Source organism: Callospermophilus lateralis, chromosome 2 (genome assembly GCF_048772815.1).
Source record: "Callospermophilus lateralis isolate mCalLat2 chromosome 2, mCalLat2.hap1, whole genome shotgun sequence".
NCBI classification, from domain to species: Eukaryota; Metazoa; Chordata; class Mammalia; order Rodentia; family Sciuridae; genus Callospermophilus; species Callospermophilus lateralis.
The window spans coordinates 12,149,092-12,171,751 of NC_135306.1; the positions used below are offsets into that span (position 1 = coordinate 12,149,092).

General features: G+C 39.5%; 3 protein-coding genes and 1 pseudogene across 3 annotated transcripts; 1 reads left to right on the forward strand and 3 right to left on the reverse strand.

The window, feature by feature from the left end:
• Positions 1–2,665: 2,665 nt before the first annotated feature.
• On the reverse strand, positions 2,666–3,604 carry LOC143385347 (olfactory receptor 1J21-like). The gene has a single exon (XM_076840805.2). The coding sequence runs from the start codon at positions 3,602–3,604 to the stop codon at positions 2,666–2,668; it is 939 nt and encodes a 312-aa protein (XP_076696920.2).
• A 5,131-nt stretch (positions 3,605–8,735) lies between these two features.
• LOC143385353 (actin-related protein 3 pseudogene) lies at positions 8,736–9,461 on the forward strand (annotated as a pseudogene).
• Positions 9,462–10,961: 1,500 nt separating this feature from the next.
• Positions 10,962–11,900, reverse strand: LOC143390725 (olfactory receptor 1J21-like). Its single transcript, XM_076843138.2, has one exon. It carries the CDS (start codon positions 11,898–11,900, stop codon positions 10,962–10,964), a length of 939 nt encoding a protein of 312 aa, XP_076699253.2.
• Positions 11,901–20,752: 8,852 nt separating this feature from the next.
• On the reverse strand, positions 20,753–21,685 carry LOC143385361 (olfactory receptor 1J4-like). Its single transcript, XM_076840831.2, has one exon. The coding sequence runs from the start codon at positions 21,683–21,685 to the stop codon at positions 20,753–20,755; it is 933 nt and encodes a 310-aa protein (XP_076696946.2).
• Positions 21,686–22,660: the final 975 nt, after the last annotated feature.

The following is a 22,660-nucleotide window of genomic DNA, read 5'->3' on the forward strand; positions in this document are numbered from 1 at the left end:
TTGTACTTCCTAAGATATACTAACTCTATATCCTCACATCCTACCTCCTCAGCATATCATCCTACGCCCCACCCCCCAGTTCATTGTCCACCGCCAGAAACCGTAAACCTTTTTACAAAACTACTGATTATATTTTAGATAATAATTGAATCCAACATTTCTGTACATTGAGACTAAACTGTAAACGTCTTAATACCAACAAATTGTTCATAGGTGGTATATTATTGGTATTGGGATCTGTTAACATTGCCCTTCCCCACAAAAGAGAGGTCTTGGAACCCTACAAGAGCACTACAAACCTATAGGGTAAAAACCATAACACCCCAGAGCCACAGAGCTGGAAAGGAAGACACAGGAGCAACATGAAAAGACAAGGGAAGGAAATGCCCCCAAACAAACCAAGACACCACATCCTTAGAATCATTGCCAGCCACAGCGGGAGGAATGACAGGAAGGAGTTCAGGATGTACCTGGTTAAAATGTTCTGTGAACTCAAGGAAGATATAAGAGAGCAATTATAGATCAATGAAAGATCACTTCAACAAGGAGCTACATGAACAAATACAGAAAGCAAAAGATCACCTCAACAGGGAAACAGAGGTGCTAAAAAAAAAAAACAAAAAAAACCAGAAATCCTTGAAATGAAAGAAATAATGAACTAAATTAAAAGCTCAAATGAAAGCATCACCAACAGAGTAGACCACTTGGAAGATAGGACCTCAAACAATGAAGACAAAATATATAATCTTGGAAAAAACAAATCTGAAGGCCTCACAATAGCTCATTTCAAGACATACTATATAGAGAGCATTAGTAACGTAAACCAATGTAGTGTTGGCATAAAAACAGACACATACACCAATGAAACAGAACTCAGATATAAACCAATGTGCCTACAGTCAACTGAGTTTCAACAAAGGTGACAAAACATAACACTGGAGAAAGGAGAGCCTTTGCAATAAGAAGTGCTAGGAAATCTGGATACATATGCGAACACATTCACATACACAGGGGTAAGACAACATCGTACATGTACACATTTACTTAAACTATGTACTGTATACATTATTTTGTTTACATATAATTTCCATATTTAAAAAAAATATTTCTAGTAACATGGGTTAAAAATTGCTTATGTTTGAAAAACATTCAAGTGACTTATAGGTTTCAGGATTTGACCTTGCACACACACAGTAGTTTAAATTCCACTCCCACTAAATATTTGTTAGCATAGCAGAACTTGGCTAGTGACAACATCCCTCTTAAATTTGAATTTCCTCCTTCATTTAAACATTATAATTAAAGAAATAATAAATCAAAAAGCATCTATCACCATAGTCAATTTATAGAAAGAAGTTAATCTCCTTTACCTTGAGCAGAGACAGTTTCTCAAGAAACTTACCGTTTCATATGGAAACATAAGATATTACATTTGTGTATTTGGTCAGGGAGGTATCTTTTTACATTTTAAAGCAAAATATAGTTGGATTAAACTGAAATGAAGATCTGCTTGAACTAATTTCAGGTTTCCTAGAGTTCCTGCATCCTGCCTAGCCATTCTCTAGTCCACAACCAGAGAGACTGAACCATAAGAATGGACACAAATTGCATCACCACCATGTGGACCTTTAAAAACCTCTGATTGCTCTATTGCATATCCAGTTCACCTTCAGGGAATCTGGACAGCTCCAATCAAGTTTTTGTTCATTGCTGGGGACATAGGTCTATTCCGTCCAGATCATTGATTGTCCTGGCCTTTTATAGGAAACCAACTCATTTCAATTTGTGTCCAGGCCCTCTCAGTTAGAAAGAAAAAATTTGTATGGCTAGTTATCATCATCTAGCACAACGAAACCCGGAATAAGACAATGAATAAAATAGTAGAAACCACTTGGGAGAATAAGGCAGGTAGGGATGAAAATGTTGGTTAATGGATTCCAAGTTAAAGTTATATAGAAGACATAAATTGTTGAGCTCTATTTCACAGCAGAGTAACTACAGGTTACTAAATGTAACTACGGGTTATAAAATGACATATATTTCAAAAAAAACTAGAAGAAACTATTCAGAACAATTGTACATAAAGAAGGTATGTGTACTTGAAGAAATTTATATACTTTATTTCAACATTATGCACTTCTACACATAAAAGGAAATGTCACATGGTGTCCACACATACGTATATATGTAACATTTTATGTTTGCCCTAAAAATAAATATAAATAAATTAAAATGAATTAAAAAAAATAAAACCAGGTTTCTAACTAAGGTTACTCAAAAAAATAAATTTGACATTTATTACAAAATTACACACAAAAATAAAATCATGAACCCACCAAAAGGTATATTTTTGTTATCTTGAGAAAGTAAAAAAAAAAATTGCTTTGAATATCTATGGCTACAGACTATCCAATTTTTTAAAAATGATGAATGCATAACAATTTAAATGTCTATAGGAAAAGGGTATTACAAGAAAAGGAAAAATGTGCAAGTTGTTTGTTGTAAACTTTCCAATGATTTTCATGATCAATAAGACAATTAAAGAGGGAGAGAAACTGTATCCAAGATGAAATAAATGCTGAAAAGAGAGTGCCACATCAAGACTCACAAACAGCAATTCAGAGAGAAAAGAAAGCATGCATGGTAATAAAAAAGACAATTCCCACTATGCTGAAAATGGTCCCCTCCTGAGGATGTTCCTCAGAGCTCCTTTCATATCCCGATTCCTCAGACTGTAGATGAAGGGATTCAGCATGGGTATGACCAGAGTGTACAACACAGACACAATGACATCTTTATCTTTACTGCTATTGGATGAAGGGAAAAGGTAGAGTCCAATAATGGCTCCATAGTACAGAGAAACCACAGAGAGGTGGGAGCCACATGTGGACAAGGCTTTGCAGATGCCCTTGATGGAGGGTCTTCTCAGGATGGTGGCCCCAATGTGGCCATAAGAGACCAGAATGCAGATAAATGGCACAGCAATAACCAATGATCCTACAGAGAGGATGACCAGCTGGTTGATGGTGGTGTCTGAGCTGGACAGCTTCACTAAGGCAGAGAGGTCACAGAAGAAGTGGTGGAGAGTGCTGTCTTTAAGGAAAGAAAGACGGGCTAGAAGTAGAGTTTGCAAAAGAGCATTGGCAAAGGATAAGACCCAAGACACAATTACTAACAGAAAGCAGAGGTTCTGACTCATGATTCTGGGATAATGCAGGGGATGACAGATGGCCACATACCTGTCATAGGCCATTGAGGTCAGAAGGAAGTTGTCAAGATCTGCAAACAAAACAAAAAAAAATTCCTGGCAAATGCACCCAGCATAGGAGATGGACTGAGTCTGCGTCAGCATGTTCATGAGCATCTTTGGAGCCGTGACTGAGGAGAAAGAGATGTCAGTGAGGGCCAAGTGGCTGAGGAAGAAGTACATGGGGGTGTGCAGGCGAGAGTCCAGCCTGATGAGCAGGAGGATGAGCAGGTTCCCCAGCACCGTGGTCAGGTACATGCCCAGGAACAGGGCGTAGTACATGCCTTGCTGCTCTGGCTGGATGGGGAGCCCCAGGAGGAGGAACTCGGACACACTGCTCTGATTGTCCCTCCTCATGCTCTTCTTGTTACCTTTTTCTGTAGACAAAACAAGAGATGGAAATGTGAAACAATGAGAAGCCATTGGGAAGCCTATACAACAAAATTATGACTTTGAATTAGTCAGTAAGTGCATTTTAACCTGAATCTCTCAGGCTTTTTGCCACACTGATGGGCTAGTGAGGGTCAGGAAAAAGGATGATATTTGTCTACCTATAAAACAACTGAACATTTTTTGGAAAAACCATGAGACATCTGAATGGTTATCAGACCCACCAGGTTCAAGCTTAAGAAGTCCAGGAGCTCATGTTGAAAATTTGAAAGCTATGTACAAGACCATGTTTGTAACAAGCTAATAGAAAATAAATGATCTCTATGGCTTGTTGGCCTCTCTTAGCCTTCCCCACACCTCTGGAACACACTTTGGCTTTTGTTTTTATGGATTTAATCAAGATAAGACAGCAGGGTGGGCTGCTTTGGATTTTCAAGATAGCAGGATCTGAAGAACTGGTGGAAATATCATCTGCAGTGATCCAAAGAAGGAGTTTAAGAGCATGAATCTCAGCCAATAACAAAATATCTAGTGACAAGCTTTGCAATACATTCATTGGTCATTCCTTTAAGAACAGTCTTTCCCACTAAACATTTTCAATACCATATTATCCTTTCTGTAGGAATTTTCATTGTCTATGCAGCAATAGTAGGTTCTCTTTCAAATCCTACTTCCTATATTCCCTTAATGCAAAGCAGGTCATTTTTACAGAAGTCATCAGAATACTGGGAAATACTAAACTTTCCTAGTCATATCTTCTCCTGCCAAACAATTACTTGTGTCTGTCTAACAAAAGCAAATAATATTTTCTCCCTTTTCACATTTTCTAACCTAGGTTTTAAGCCAAAGATTCTTAGTCTATATTTTTTGGTCATGTTTCTGACATTTCTTCTATGTTGTTTATACTATCATTCCTCTTCTTCTCCTTCAGATCAGTTCATCTTAGAACTATCCATGAAAGCAATCACAAAGAATAGGAAACAAGAATATGATAACTTGTCTACTATATTCTATGTAAAGATTGTTAAAACTAAAGGAAATTGTTCTTTGAAAGCTGAAAAATGTCTAACTATCTCTCTCATCCCTCATTTGGGGAATTAACTAAAATTTATATCAATGTACTAATTCTCCCAACTTGATTGAAATCATCTTTAAAACTCCTATGTTTAAAATTATGTTTAATGTTATATTGTAACCTAGGATGGATTATACATTCAGCTATGTTACTGATTATCATGTTGGTATCAGTTTATGACAGTAAAAATGATAATTAGCTACCTATTAGACATAAAGGTTGTTTCTAATATTTTGCTATTCCAGCAATATTGCAATAAACCAAATTGTTCTTTTGCCTTTTTGCTTACTATCATATATATCTGTAGGATAAAGTCTCAAAAATGGAATTGGAGGGAATGTATATATATGGTTTTGATAGTCTGTCAAATTACAAGAGACTTAGGTGATGAGAAAACCAATACTTTATGTGTTCTTCAAAAGTAGTCCTTAATAGAAGAACTTATTATAGAAATATTATGATAATGAGCATTCTTATTAAGTATCTGGAGAGGACAGGGATAGGGTATTTGAGGAACAGATAAAACTCCACACCATGGTAAGCCTGGGAAATATATGATTTGGAGACTTATCAAGAAATCAGAGTATGTAAGACCTTTTTTGCTATTATAAAACAATAGTAAACTAAAAAAAATTAAGTAAGGAAGTGACCAAGAATTTCAGAAAGCTTGCTTGCTACTAGGTAGAGATCAGATTATAGCAAGATGAGAGCATCAACAGGAATTTGAATAATTTATTACAGTAATTTAGTTACAAAATACTACTTGTTACACCTGGATGGGGCAGCAGAGATGAACAAAATTATAGAATTTTTAAGAAAATCCAACAACACAAAATGGGGCTAAGAATAAGAAAAGAAGATATGATTTTTCTACCTTTTTCTCAAAAATTAGATGTAGGATCAGTGTGAGACAAATTATGCTATCTGGAGATTTTTTTCCCTGCCGTCACAATTTAGATAAATACTTATTCAAGATAAATTACTCTACACGGAGCTATCATAATATGATGTGATGAGGGATAGAATCTAGGGATTGGAAGCACATGCTAGACACACACACACACACACACACACACACATGCACATGCACAAAAAAAAACATGCAATTATACTATTTAATGTAAATTCTACCCCTGCTCTGACATGGCCATTAGATAATAAGCATAGATACCTTCAGCTACAAGTCATGAGAAGGTTCTTCTCTGTCCCTCTAGAATGTACAAAATACAGTGAAGCAGGTAAAGTCTCTAAGGCACTCAAATTTCCATAGCAACAGAGAGAAGAGCTGTCCACACAGAATCAAAGAAGGTAGACATATAGAGAGTTGGTTCACAGTTCCTGAGAAATTGGTGTGAGTACCAGTGTTGCAAACCATGGAGTAGACCTGGGGACAATCCCCCATCTCAGCTCTAAATTAAAGACAAACCAGATATAATTACTTCATCACTTTTGGCTCCCTTGGGTGAAGAGCCACTTGTTGAAGCAGGCATAAGAGAGTTTGCCCTTGGAGGAATAATGACAAAAATCAAAAGACTGCAATTAGAAACTCGATGGTTCACCAGAGTTTTTGTCTTCTCAGTTGACCTTGGGAAAAGTACAATTCAGATTCCATAATAAGCCAAGCAGGAGGTTGGATGTGATAACCAAAGGCTCTTGCTTTTGGCGCCATGTTATATCAAGAATATTAGATAGGCAGAGGATGTAGCTCAGTGATGAAGCATTTGCCTGGCATGCATGAGGCTCTGGGTTCAATCCCCAGCACTCCCCTCCACAGAAAAGAATGCCAGAAACACTCTTAACACCCTCAATCTCTGAACAAAAAGGTACATACAGAAATTGTTTTTTAATTATGCAATATAGTTACAGACAACTAAAGGTTCAGATACTAATGAACTAGTGAATTAATTTGGTAAATTTGTATCAATGCATAAAGCATCATTCCAGAGAGTTCCCTAGCACACCTAGTGAAGATCATCCAGAAGCGATCATTAATCTTTTATTTTAACAATGTGATAATGCGGTTCTATAATAGACTGTATTGCTGGCACTGAAACTGAAATTTGCACTGGAACTCTCTCTGCCATCATAGCTAGTGCTAGACCTGGACTTGAATGGCTCTAGTTTGAAACTGGCGCTACCTAGATCTAGCTGGAGGGCTGGTGGTAGAGCTGATACTGCAGTTGGCACCAATTCTGGTACTGATGCTGGAGCTAGAACTGGATCTGACTCTTTCACTTGAACTGGTGGTATAGCAAGCACTTCAGATTGCACTGCATTATAGAAAACCACCAGTCAAGAATTCCACCTCCAGAAGTCTTCTAAGACAACTGTGCACCCAAATGAATCGTCTTAGGCAATTTCCCCATTGTGTAGCCTGGCCTCTCTTCTCCTTACATATTCACATGCATATACCCCTAGTCCTCCTAACCCTCTGGCTCTGCCTCAGTGGGCTCCAGGTGCTACAGCTGATTCAGGAGATGATGGACATAGTTCCTGTCTGAAGCTTTCATGGATAGATGTTTCACATTCCTGATATCTCTTACTTCCTGGGGTATCCATTGCAGCTTCAGTTTCACTATCACAACTTCATGCACCATCCCCTCAACATTGCCCATGGGAATTTCAAACCTACCACTCATTGCCTGGCATCCCAGGCCTTCCTTTGAAACCTCAGTGGAAGCCTCCAGATCCTGTAATTTTTGCATTCCTCATGCCTGTAAAACCAGAGCTACATTGATCATGCCAAGGCCTGCCAACAGATTGAGCAGAAGCCACTTGAAACATGGCTACAGGGACTTCTTAGTATGGTGAAATGAAACCTGGGCTTCCTATGTGACCTTGTGGGAGAAGGGCACGCTGACTCTCATCAAAGCAAAGTCTTTCCAATGAGTTTTTACTTTCAAACCACTGAGTCTGGAATGGGTGGTATCTTGACAATTGCTAAGATGCTTTCAAGTCATCTTTTCTCTTATCCAGGTACAAAGTATTTGGCTTCTTGATAATGATGTTAGTCTTTTCAGCATCATGGCCCCAACTTTACACAGGTTTTTTTCCTGACCCAACTGCACATTGTTTAAATCTTTCTCCTCTGCTTCTTGTTGTAAACCTGTCTAAATGCTGCCAGCAATACCTATGCTGCTGCTGATGGCTCTACTGCCTTGAAGTTTCCTCTACCAGATTAATTAGCCCATTGCCTTTAAATTCTGTCTCACATTAATTCTCATGTAAAGGACGGGATGTAAATAAATTTTTTACCATAGGTAATGTGGATGACTTCTAGTCCAGTTTCCAATAGAGTCTTCATTTCCATCTAAAACCTAATGAGTACAGTCTCTACCTGTCCACATTCTCATCAGCATTTTGTTCTTATAAGCTCACACCAGAATTGTCCATTTTGTTCTGCTTAAATTCTAGGGTTATTCTTATATTCTAGGACCCCCCAGGGAGTGGCTTCCTCCACGCTACCCTTCCCTGCCTTCCCCCACCATGGTGAGCACAGATGGGGCCGCTGCCTCCGGGTGTTCTTCACCCTAGATGTGGTCGCCCAGCCCAGGCCACCTGGCTTTCCTTTCCCTCCACGTTCCTTCCTGCCTGTGGGCGTGGGGACTCAGGGATTCAGTGCGGGGAGACTGGGTTGGCAGAAGATAGAGAAAAGAGAAGCGCTTCTTATATGCAAAACTAGTATCTGCTGGAAATATACAGAACCACACTTTATCATCCCTCCTGTATTGCTATTCAGGAGTCAGCAAAAATGGGTGATCAAGCCCAAAGGGGGTCATGAAAGGTGTTCATGGCCTAGACTTCTTCATTGGTGATGAAGCAATAGAAAAACTTACATATGCAACAAAGTGGCCAATCCACCTTGGCATAGTTGAAGATTGGGACTTGTTGGAAAGTTTTATGGAGCAAGTGATCTTTAAATATTTAAGGGCAGAACCTGAAGACCATTATTTTCTTTTGACTGAACCTCCACTGAATACTCCAGGAAACAGGGAAGATACTGTACGGTAATAGACAGTGGAGATGGTGTCACTCATGTTAGTCCCTCCAGAGAAATCTGTGGAAAGCACAAAGGCAGTAAAGGAATGCTATAGTTATGTCTGCCCAGATCTGGTAAAAAAAAGTTTATCAAATATGACACAGATGGATCAAAGTGGATTAAGCAGTATCCTGGAATCAATGCTATTTCAAAGAAAGAATTTTCTATTGATGGTTATAAGAGATCCTTGGGACCTGAAATCTTTTTTCATGCAGAATTTGCTAATCCAGACTTTACACAATCCGATCTCAGAAGTTGTAGATGAGGTAATTCAAAATTGTCCTATTGATGTCAGATGTCCTCTCTACAAGAATATTGTCCTCTGGAGGTTCAACCACGTTCAGGGACTTTGGACATTGCCTGCAAAGAGATTTGAAAAGAACTGTAGATGTAGATGCCAGGCTAAAATGAAGTGAGGAACTGAGTGGTGGTAGATTAAAGCCAAAACCTATTGATGTACAAGTTATCACACAGTTTGGTTTGGAGGATCAATGCTGGCTTCCACGCCTGAGTCCTATCAAGTATGCCACACCAAAAAGGATTATGATTGAATTGGACCTAGTAATTGTCGTAACAATCCAGTATTTGGAGTCATGTTGCAATTGGCTTCAGAGTTATTGGGGTTATGGAAGTGGAGAAGAGAGAACCTTTTTCATTACCTGTTTTGTCTGGATGGCTGGTTTTGTGGTTTCAAACCTGACTTGAAATAGTAAGACCAAACATGATTATACAAGAATATTTTAATAAGTGTATCAACATGCAAATGTAGAAGAGAGCCAAATGATTATTTTTTCTTTAGATTGAACATTCGAATCTTCTGCATAACAAAAACAAGCGGGTTTTAATTCATTCTGCGCCCTGATACTTTGTATATTATTAAATTATCCAAGATTTGATGGAATTTATCTGTATATAGAAAACTCTATAATGCTTGAGTTGAACACTTCCAAGTGTGTAATGCAAGCATTTGTTTACATTTCATGCTTTTTGTACTTTGATGAAAAAAGTCAAAGAAAAACTGTAGTATTTGAGGAAGAAAAAGTGACCAAGTAAAGGACACATTCAAAAAGCCTCATAAGATTTGGTGTATGCAGGGATTCCAGAAAACCAATGATTTTCTTTGCAAGTGCTTTTGGAACTAAGAACCTTTAAGAACTAACTGATGCCTGCTAGTGCTTTCTGATGACTCACATTCTGTTTCTTGCTATAACAGAAAAGACAAGGCTGTTGGGCCAGTGTTGCACTTCTCTAGTGTCATTTGTTATTAAAGGAAAAAAAACAATAATTTGATTACCAAAATTGGTATATTTAAAGCCTAATACCATTCTAATAAAGTCAGACATTTCATTAAAATAAATAAATAAACAAATAAAGCCACTTCATTTATATGAAATATTCAGCAGTCAAAATTGAAATATCAAAAGAGAAGTGATACATGCATTTATCAACATGTCAAATGACCCCACAATTATGTATAACTCTTATGCATTCAAGGATTATTTAAAATAGTAAAGATGCTAGGTATCTCCAGGGGAAAGAAAAACAATTGAGAAGGACAACAGAAACTCCAAAAATGTTGCTAATTTTCTATTTTTTAAGCCTAGATATTTTTAAATGGATATTTCTTTTAATATTGCTATTTAAAATGCATTCATGTCACATATATATGTACAAATAAGTATATACATATATAATATAATGTTATATATGCATGTATATATTTATATGATATTTTGTTGTCATGCTATTTCAATATTTTTATAAAGATGAAAATACAATTTCCAGCAAAATGGGAGTAATTTAGCCAAGGGTTGAAAAGTATCCTCATAAATTACAGGATTCAAAGTAAGTATCTGTGTACCATTTGAGACCTATAACAATTCTGTATGGATCATTGCCTGCTATTTCATGAAAGCCATTTATTTTGTTATTAGGTCAGTTCATTAAAAGGGGGAATATGTGTGATGGACAGGGACACCTTAAGAAAATGAAAAATTTAAGAGAGAGAGAGTAATGCAAGTATGCTTGTACAAACCATTCCTAAATCTTAAGATCAAAGTAATCAGACAGAAAAACTATCTGGGATGAATTGCAGATAGAAAACTAGAGTGTCACATCAAGATTCACGAAACAACAGCATTTAAGAGAGGAAATGGAAGACATGTGGGATCAAGAAGATCTCATCTACATACAGTAAAAAGACAGTCCCACTATGCTGAAAATGTTCCTCTCCTGAGGATGTTCCTCAGAGCTCCTTTCATATCCCGATTTCTCAGACTGTAGATGAAGGGATTCAGCATGGGGGTGACCAGAGTGTACAACACAGACACAATGACATCCTTGTCATTAGTGTTATTGGATGAAGGGACAAAGTAAAGTCCAATAATGGCTCCATAGTACAGAGAAACCACAGAGAGGTGAGAGCCACATGTGGACAAGGCTTTGCAGATGCCCTTGATGGAGGGTCTTCTCAGGACACTGGCCCCAATGTGGCCATAAGAGACCAGAATGCACAGGAGTGGCAGAGTGATGACCACCACTCCTACAGTGAGGATGACCAGCTGATTGATGGTGGTGTCAGAGCTGGACAGCTTGAGTAAGGCAGAGAGGTCACAGAAGAAGTGGGGCAGAGTGTTGCCTCTAAGGAAAGAGAGACGGGCTAGGAGGAGGGTGTGCAAAAGGGCAATGGCAAAAGACAAGACCCAGGACACAACCACTAGCAGGAAACAGAGGCTCTGCCTCATCATTCTGGTGTAATGAAGAGGGTGGCAGATGGCCACATACCTGTCATAGGCCATTGAGGTCAGAAGGAAGCTGTCAAGATCCACAAAAAATAGGAAAAAATATGCCTGGGAAATGCACCCAGCATAGGAGATGGACTGAGTCTGCGTCAGCATGTTCATGAGCATCTTTGGAGCCGTGACAGATGAGAAAGAGATGTCAGTGAGGGCCAAGTGGCTGAGGAAGAAGTACATGGGGGTGTGCAGGCGAGAGTCCAGCCTGATGAGCAGGAGGATGAGCAGGTTCCCCAGCACCGTGGTCAGGTACATGCCCAGGAACAGGGCGTAGTACATGCCTTGCTGCTCTAGCTGGATGGGGAGCCCCAGGAGGAGGAACTCAGACACACTGCTCTGATTGTCCCTCCTCATGCTCTTCAAGTTACTTTTTTCTGTAGAGAAAACAGGAGTTGGAAATGTGAAAGAATGAGAAGTCACTGGGAGTATTACACAACAACATAGATTTTCAGCTAATTAATATGTATGTACATGTTAACTGGAGTATCTCCAACTGTCACCACACTAATGCTCCAGTGATTGTCTGGACAAGCTGTGTTATTTGACCACCTAGGAACTAACACAGTATCTTTTGGAGAAACCATGAAATAGGGGCTGGGGTTGTGGCTCAGAGGTAAAGCGCTCGCCTAGCATGCATGAGGCACTGGGTTTGTTCCTCAGCACCACATAAAGTGAAAATAAAGACATTGTGTCCACCTAAAAAAAAAGAAAGAAAAGAAAAGAAACCATGAAATCAATGAATGATCATCAGATGAGTCCAGGTGCCAACTTAAGAAACCTGGGAGTTATAATGCAAATCTGACATTATGGAAGTAAGTTTGTATATTCACAGTTTTGATGGACTGTCCTATTTCATGAGACTATGGTGTTGAGGAAGCAGTTTCTCTCATGTACTTCATGGAGTCATGGATATAAAAGTTTGTCATATGAATATCAAAGTATGGGTACTGTAGTTAGGTGTTTGGGGAGGACGGGACCTGGGCACAGGACAGAGAAATTGAAGAGCATGATCAACCTGGGAAGAACATGGAGACATTTCTGACATGATAGAAAGTTTCAGTGCTATTCTCAAAGCAAAAGCATACCCAAGAAAAGGTTTGAATAAACACATAAGTGAAAGTTTTAAGTAACTTGCTCTTTACTGGGTAGAAAAGCAGATTTCAACAAAGCAAGAGATTCAGCAAGAAACTGAATAGGAGGTCACGGCAGCAGTTTAGACACAAAATAACACCTGTTACACCTGGATTGTGGCAGAAGAGATGAATAAAATTTCAGAGATTTGGTATAAAATTTGGTACAAATCCCAAAAAGACTTAATGGAATAAAGATAAACAAAAGGAGGCATGTTTTTCTCATATCTTCTCAAAATTAGTCAGAACCCTTTTGAGGAAATAATTAAACATGGAGATATGTTTTTTTCCTATCCTCTCAAATTTCAGATAGTTACTCCATTTAATATGAATGTCTTTACAGGGTGCTATTTCTCATAGTGTAGAGTGAGTGTAGTAGGAGCTAGGCATAAGTAGCATACACTAGACACAAACATACACACACACAAACACCTACAATCAAATTATTTAATATAAATTCTACTTCATCTCTGACAAGTTTCCGTAGATGATGAGTAGAGTTACCTTCAGCTGTGAGCCAGGAGAAGGTTCTTGCATTTCTCTCTAGCGGGCTCAACATACAGTAAAACAGGTGGTTAAACTGTTCCACTGGGACAGGCAGAAGACCTACCAGTTCAGAAGTATTCAAGATGCATATATGTAATATGAAATCAAAGAAATCAGAGTGAGTTCTAAGTTGACAAACCACGGAGATGCTCTAGGGGTCAATTACACTATCCCCAGGTCAACTAAACATGAATAGGATCTAATTACTTCATTGTCTTTGGCTCCCTTGGGGGAAGAACGACTTGTTGAAGCAACATGAAAGAGTTCACCTTGGAGGAATAATAATAAGAACCTGGTGATCCACAAAGCTTCTTGCCTTCTCTTTACATTAGAAAAATGTGACTGAGAATCCATAATAAACCAAGCTGGAGCTGAGTCTGATATCAAAGTTTCTACTTCTGACCCCATGCTAAATCAAGAACACTAGAAACACCCTAATCCTATCACTCTCTGAATAAAAGAATCAGAAACTTATAACTGATCATCATTCCTGGACCCAGGAAATGCAATGCAGTTTCTATAAATCCCAGCCCAAAGGCTGAGCTGTCAGAATTTTGCTATGTAAGTTCCTCACAAAACCATAAAATAGCTCCTTAATGTATGATTTCACTCAACCCCTTACAAAAATGATTTTAAATCCATTGAATATACCTTTTAGTCAGCTTTTTCACTGTTGTGACTAAAAGACCTGACAAGAACAGTTGTGGAGGAGGAAAGTTTATTTGTGGGCTCCCAGTTTCAGAAGTCTCAGACCATGAACAGCTGGTTCTGCTCCTTGGGGCACCAGGTGGGGCTGAACATCATGGCAGAAGAGTGTGGTGGAGGGAGCAGCTCACATGATGATCAGAAAGCAGAGAGAGAGAGAGAGAGAGAGAGAGAGAGAGAGAGAGAGAGAGAGAGATTTCACTTGCTGGACACAAAATATATACCTTCAAAGGTAAACCCCCAATACCAACCTCCTCAAGCTATACCCTGCCTGCCTTCACTTACCACTCTGTTAATCCCATCAGGGGATTGATTCACTGGTTGGGTTAAGGCTCTCATAACCCAATCATTTCTCCTCAAAACCGTCTTTCATTATCTCACATATGAGCTTTTGAGGGACACCTCATATCCAAACCATTAAAAATAGGTCTACTCTACCATGATTGGTAGATAATGAACACCTTGTGCTCATTATTAAAGGTGAAGATATATGAAGACTTATGCTATTGATTTGTTCAAGTTAGAAATCAACCTGCACATGGAACTGCTGTTTGAGTGAAGTAATCATGTAAGATATTTAAGCCTCTGGAGTGGTTCTGGGTCCTATGGGTCATGGTTGACTACCTGTTGCCTTGATGATAGTGCTCCAGTGGACCTGCCTGTTTCCTAGAAGTCCAGGGTTACCAATCCTTCCTTCTCAAACCAGAACTTCATGGTCACCTCCTCCTTTCCCTGCTTTCATGAAGATTAAAAAAAAATTACTACTCATGACTTCTCAACTAACTAAGCAATATGAGACCTCGAGAAGATGGCAGAATAGAGAGGTCACTAAAAGAAAATGAGTGCCAATCAAGAATACTGTACCCAGGCCATGACCCTGTGCAGGGCTCCGGGCTTCCGCGGTTCCAGTAGGACTCCTGGCTCTCAATACCAAAAGTCTGAAGGTCTAGCCACCCAGGGCTCACCAAGGCCAGAGCAGAATCACCTATCAACACATCTGCAGATCTCCAAGACTCCACTCCACCCCTTGAAGGTCACTCAGCTGCACAATGCCATCACCCAGGTCCCCCCACCCCACCAGACACCCCACACTGAAAGCAGGTTGCCACCATCTTGGCTCAATATTCTCACCATATTAGGCAGGTCAGGTCCCAGATCAGATCCCCAGCAGCCAGGTACCAGGTTTGCAACCTCTGCCTCTCCCCAGTGGCAGTAACCCAACAGAGTAGCTGCCCAGAACAGGTGCCCAGTGCGACCAGGGCACCGCCCAAGGGAGCTCTGGTGTGAGAGGTTCCTCAATTAGGAATTGCTAAGGGAGGGGAAGGCGGGCTAAAGTTTGGAGCCTAACAGAGAAACCAGAAACTGGGAAATCTCCAGGCAAGAGAGGGAGATAGTGTCGGGCGCTCAAGTCATACGAGCCGTCCCCAAAAAAGACCTGTGACATGCAGTCTTCCTGCAGGGTTGGCAGGTGCCGTTCCCTGCTTCCAGACGCCCTACACCAGGACCAGTCTTCCCACCCTGGTTACCTCCACCATCCTGAGGGCAGAGACAGCAGCTTACAACAGATGACACCACCTATTGGATGAGAAGAGAAATAGGAAAGATACGGATCTCTAAAGCTAGCTACAACCTTGGCTTCTTCCACCCAGTTTTTTTTTTTTTTTTCTCTCTCTTCTACCCCTTCATCCTCCGGCCCTCATATCCCCAACATATGTGAACCCAAGGACACTGCATGAAATTGGATTTTGAGGACTGAGTCATCTGAATAATATAATATAGAGGTGTTGTATATGCCCTTTTTTTCTTTTCCTTTTTCTTCTTTCATTTTTCTTTCCCCCTCCAAACTTTACTGTTTTAACATCTGTATTTTTCTAAATACATATGTGTGTTTGTTTTATGTACTCTACTGTCTTCCCATGTACTTGCCTACCCTAAATTACTTCCTGTCTGTTCTCTTGCTACTAACCCTCTTCACTACATTTCTCCTTCACGCTTCCTAAGATATATTAACTCCATATCCTTACATCCTACCTCCTCAGCATATCGTCCTACACCTCACCACCAGTTCATTGTCCACCGTCAGAAACTATAAACCTTTTTACAAAACTACTGATTATATTTTAGATAATAATGGAATCCAACATTTCTGTACATTGAGACTAAACTGTAAACGTCTTAATACCAACAAATTGTTCATAGGTGGTACATTGTTGACATTGGGATCTGTTAACATTGTCTTTCCCCATGAAGGAGAGGTCTTGGAACCCTACAAGAGCACTACAAACCTATAGGGTAAAAACCATAACACCCCAGACCCACAGAGCTGGAAAGGAAGACACAGGAGCAACATGAAAAGACAGGGAAGAAAGTGCCCCCAACAAACCAAGATACCACATCCTTAGAATCATTGCCAGCCACAACAGAAGAAATGACAGAGAAGGAGTTCAGGATGTACCTAGTTAAAACATTCTGTGAACTCAAGGAAGATATTAGAGAGCAAATACAGGCAGTGAAAGATCACTTTAACAAGGAGCTATATAAACAAATACAGGAAGCAAAATATCACCCCAACAGGGAGATAGAGATACTGAAAAAACAAACAAACAAACAAACAAACAGGAATCTTTGAAATGAAAGAAACAATAAACCAAATTAAAAGCTCAATTGAAAGTATCACCAACAGAGTATACTACTTGGAAGACAGGACCTCAGACAATGAAGACAAAATATATAATCTTGAAAAGAACATAGACAACACAGTGATAATGGTAAGAAACCATGAGCAGAACATTCAAGAAATACGGGTAGCATAAAAAAAAATTTAAGAGTTATTGAGATAGAGGTCCAAACCAAAGGAATGAACAATGTATTCAATGAAATAATATCAGTGAACTTTCCAAACATGAAAAATAAATTGGAAATCCAAATTCAAGAAGCCTACAGGATGCCAAATGTACAAAATCACAATAGATTCACACCAAGGCACATTATAATAAAAATTCCCAACGTACAGATTAAAAAAAAGAATTTTAAAAGCACAAGAGAAAGGAATCAGATTACATATAGGGGAAAACCAATTAGGATAATGGCAGATTTTTCAACACAGACCCTGAAAGCTAGAAGATCCTGGAACAACGTATGTCAAGCTTTGAAAGAAAATAAGTACCAACCAAGAATCTTGTCTCAGAAAAATTAAGTTTTAGATTTGAAGATGAAATTAAAACCTTCCACGATAAACAAAAGTTAAAAGAATTTATAGCTAGAAAATCAGCACTACAAAACATCCTTGGAAAAATATTCCATGAAGAGAAAACAAAAAACAATGATGAAAATCAGCAGAGGGAGGTGGTACCCAGAAGGAAAAACCTAATCAAAGAAGAAAATCAAGTCGAGTTAAATAACAAAAATAACCAAATAAGACTGGGAATACAAACCATGTCTCAATAATAACCCTGAATGTTAATGGATTAAGCTCACCAATCAAAAGACATATGCTAGCAGATTGAGTTTAAAAAACAAGACCCAACAATATGCTGCCTCCATGAGACTCATCTGATAGGAAAAGATATACACAGACTGAAGGTGAAAGGTTGGGAAAAATCTTGCCCTTCAGTAGATGAATGGATAAAAAAAATGTGGCATGTATACACAATAAAATATTACTCAGCAATAAAAGAGAATAAAATTATGGCATTTGCAGATTGTTTCTGCAAATGGATGGCATTGGAGAAGATAATTCTTAATGAAGTTAGCCAATCCCAAGAAACCAAATGCTGAATGTTTTCTTTGATATAAGGAGGTTGATTCATAGTGGGATAGGGAGGGGGAGCATGGGAGGAATAGACGAACTCTAGATAGGGCAGAGGGGTTGGAGGGTAAGGAAAGGGGAATGGGGTTATTAATGATGGTGGAATGTAATGATAATTATTATCCAAAGTACAGGTATAAAGACACGAATTGGTGTGAATATACTGTGTATACAACTAGAGATATGAAAAATTGTGATCTGTATGTGTAATAAGAATTGTAATGCATTCTGCTGTCATATATAAATAAAAAAAAATAAAAATAAATTTAAAAAAGAAACAATCTGTGAGGTGAACAGAGAGCCTACATCCTAGGAGCAAACTTTTACCCCTCAGACATAAGATAGAGCACTAATCTCTAGGGTATATAAAGAACTCAAAAAGCTGAGCACAAAAAAAATCCAATCAATAAATGGGCCAAGGACCTGGACAGACACTTCTCAGAAAAGGATAGACAATCAATCAACAAATATATGAAAAAAAAAAGTTCATCATCTCTAGCAATTAGAGAAATGCAAATCAAAACCACTCTAAGATATCAACTCACTCCATGGCAGTTATTATGAAGACAAACAACAACAAGTGTTGGTGAGGATGTGGGGAAAAGGTTCACTCATACACTGCTGGTGGAACTGCAAATTGGTGCAGCCAATATGGAAAGCAGTATGGAGATTCCTTGAAAAACTGGGAATGGAAACACCATTTGACCCAGCTATTCCTCTCCTTGGTCTATACCCAAAGGACTTAAAAACAGAAAATATTGAAATATTAACACAAAATTCAGGATACCCATTTCCTTCTGAGAGGAAACATAAGAGTAGCTTGTGGGTAATGCAAAAGTAGATTAAAATGTTTTATTAAGAATAAATATTTGTGAATGGAAATACAGCATGCATAGAACTAAACATGCAGTAAAGGCACAATCTGATGAACAATCCCAGAGGAAACACACCTATGTAGCCATAATTCAGATAAAGAAATAATCCTTCATATTGCCCCTTTCCATTCTTTCACTTAAGTGCTAATCTTATGGAAATTTTATTCCAATTAAACCAAGTATCACTTTGGAGAATTTTTAACTTTTCATCTTGGTATCAGTACCCTGAGAAAGAACATAAAACTTAGATAAAATGCAATATTACTGAATGTTCTCTAATCTTAGAACTAAAATTATTTCTCTTTCTATAGAATAAACTTACATTTCTTATGTAATATCTTTTTTGGGAGTAGGAGGTTCACATATGTTTACATTGTAACAAGTCATCTTTTTTTAGAGAGAGAGAGAATTTTTTAATATTTTTTTCGGTGGACACAACATCTTTATTTTATTTTTATGTGGTACTGAGGATGGAACCCAGTGCCCCATGCATGCCAGGTGAGCACATTACCGCTTGAGCCACATCCCCAGCCCAAGTCATCTTAACTCTTCAGATTGATGAGACAACATGTTTACAACTATAACTCTTACACTTGACAAAAGTGAAGGTTAATCTGAATTTCTCTCTCACTCGAGTTTTATACCAACCTTATAATATGTGCATTGTTAACAGTGTTCTTGGAAAATGTGAATAATCCCATGTCTGCAAACACTGAACAACAAGACTTCCAGGAAGGACATTTGTTTGTTTGTGTGCTATAAGATCCATTCCCTTACCAAATATCCCGGCACAATTTACTTTCAGTGCCCCTTCTACTTAGGGGAAATCTGCAAACATACAAGAGAATAATGGAGTGACTGCCAACAATACTCCCCTCAGCATGGCATGGAATGCGCTCACCCTCCATCCTCTAAATCAGCAATTCTCAAAGCAGGTGATTTATCAGAGTCTCTGCAAAGTGGGGGGCATAAGTAGTAATGTGGGAACAGCAGGGCTTTTCTCCATTGCTTTCTTTGTGTTTAGTCTTTGATATTGAACATAATTTCTAGTTTAAAACCAATATAATACAAGAGAATAATGTTTCCTGAAATTTAGGATTGGGTAATAAAATTGAAGATCATGGTTAAAAGTTAAATTTCTTTACCGTCTCCTGGTTTTCTCTTAGTCTCCCAGCTATACATTCAGACATTCATAATATCATAAACTGTGACATCTAAAGATAGAAAGAGGAGTTCCATGAACTCAGGTCACTCAAAGTCTCACTTGTTCCTCTTGCAGTGGCTGTTTGAGCATCTGTCTGGGAGAGGCTGAGCTAATGCCCATTCTTTATTTGTAAATAATTTTTATATTAATAGTTATGTCACATGAAAAAACTGAGGGTTACAGGACAATGACATGGACAAGAGATTTCCTAAAGCTAAGATTTTGAGGCGCATCATGGTGTGTCTGTGAACCTGCATGTTTGACAGACAGGAAGTCCTAGAAGATGGGAAGGAAACATGGAATCGTCAAATCCAAGCAGGGGACCAAGAGGGGAAATGGACCATTGAAATAAAGAGAAGTTTGGATCAAACCAGTGGTAAGACCAGTAGTTCTATCAGTTAGCTTTTGCTGCTTAATAATCCCCAGACTGGGTGCTTTAACCAGTGTTGGTGAGATGATCCTACAAGCTAGAGATTTGGCCTGGGCTGGGCTCAGCTGGAAGGTGCATCTGGTCTTGGCTAGGTTCAGCTGATCTCAACAGGGACTCATTCATGCCCCCACAGTCACTGACCAGATCACCTGGAAGCTGGCTGTTAGCAGGGGCACCTTTGTTCTCCAAGTGGCCTCTCATCTCTGTGCAGCCTAGCGAGGTTGGCTTACTTGGTGGTCTCTGGTTCCAAGAGCAGCAGGAACACACTCTGCCTCACCTTGGAAATAATATTGTTACTATATTATATCATTACTACAAAGCTATAGTCAAATTAAGTCACAAGATCTTCTCAGATTCAAAGGGTGAGGAAATAAATTCCACAATGAAAAGGAAGAGATGCAAAGTACTGTGACCACTTTTGCAGTCTACTACAGCCACCTGCACAAATTTGGGGGGAATTATCTCAAGAAGCATCTCTAGAAGAATTAAGAACATGAGTGGGTAAACATTACTTGGAAACTGTAACCACTTTTCTGTAAAGCATCCTCAGAGCCAATTTCATGTCTTTATTCCTCAGGCTGTAGACAAAGGGATTCAACATAGGTGTCACCACTGTATACATAACTGAAGCAATGACATCCTTGACTTGGGAATTGTCTGAGGAAGGAAAGAAATAAATAATTGCAAGGGTCCCATAGTACAAAAACACCAAGAAGAGGTGAGAGCCACAGGTGGACAGAACTTTGCAGATCTTCTTAGTGGAGGGGACCCTTAGAACAGTGGCCCCAATGCAGACATAAGAGCCCAAAATAGCACTCAAAGGCAGGAGAGTTAACACTCCCCCCTCAGCGAGGATAACTAGCTCATTGAGGGAGTCATCTGAGCAGGTCAGCTTCAGGAGTTCAGTGAGTTCACAGAAGTAGTGGGGGATGGCGTTGTCAGCACAGGAGGACAGGTGGCACAGGAGGAGGGTATGCAAGAGGGCATGTGCACAAGAGAAGAACCAGGACCCAGCCGCCAGTAGGACACACGGCTCCTTCCTCATGATGATGGTGTAGTGGAGGGGGTGGCAAATGGCCACATACCTGTCATAGGCCATCACTGCAAGAAGAAAATTGTCAACACACACAAAAAGTAAGAAAAAATACATCTGAGAAATGCATCCCTCATAGGGGATGGATAAGTGCTGAGTCTGCATGTTCCTGAGCATCTTAGGGACAGTGACAGATGATAAAGAGACATCAGAAAAGGCCAAGTGGCTGAGGAAGAAGTACATGGGGGTGTGCAGGCGAGAGTCCAGCCTGATGAGCAGGAGGATGAGCAGGTTCCCCAGCACTGTGGTCAGGTACATGCCCAGGAACAGGGCGTAGTACATGCCTTGCTGCTGGGGCCAGATGGGGAGCCCCAGGAGGAGGAACTCGGACACACTGCTTTGGTTCATGGCGCTCTTCTCCTTCTTGGGGACAAATGAGTAGGAAGTGTGAGAGATGAGATGTGGTGTTTTCCTCACCAGATGTACATCATAGCCACATGCTGTTTTCTCTGGGGACTGTATTAAAATTCAGGAAAACTTCACACTTTGCTGTCTGACTCTCCAGTCTGCCTCATTCTGGAAACAGGTCATCAGATTTTCAATGCAAACAAGGTTTCCTTCAAGGGAGACAGTGTAAATTTATTCACTTACTCAACCACATCCCACACACTATTTTTGGAACTAGGAACTCACAGAAAATTAGATTCCCTAAGTCTCTTCCCTCTTGTAGCCCACACATCCTAAGCATTTTATAGACAACTGAGCAAGACTGATGGCTTCATGGCCAGGAGACTCGAGGTGGATCTCTAACTCAGCAGTTCCTCACCTGAGTGGCCTTGGCAGCTGTCTCAGTGTGGACCTACGCCCCTCTTCTATAACATGATAATACTATTATTACCTGGTCATGGGGTTCTGGAGGAAATAAACAAGTTGATACATGAAGTAAGCTTAGATCAGAGCCCCACACACTGAAACATGCACCAGTGCCAGCTAGCTGCCCTGGCAGTATGAGTCCAACAGATAATTCTGTTATCAAGCTGCAGGAACTCAATAGAAAAGTGATGAGGGCATCTGATCAGGCAGTTACGGGCCTAGGGGAACAAAGTTTTAAATCTAGGAAATTTCACACCCTGAGAATCTGCAGAGGCCCAGATCCTGAACCCTGGGGATCAATTGCTTGATTGCAATGACATTAAAAATATGTTTCCTTCATTTCACCTAATGTCAATTCATCTCTCTTTCCCTCTCTCTCATTCTCTCTTTCTCCCTCCCTTCTTCCCTCCTTCTCTCTCTTCAATGTAAGAATGCTTACACTGAGACTTCAGAATATGCTCCCAGGAAACTTCCCATTCCAGAAACCTAAGAATTTCCTGATGTTGTACA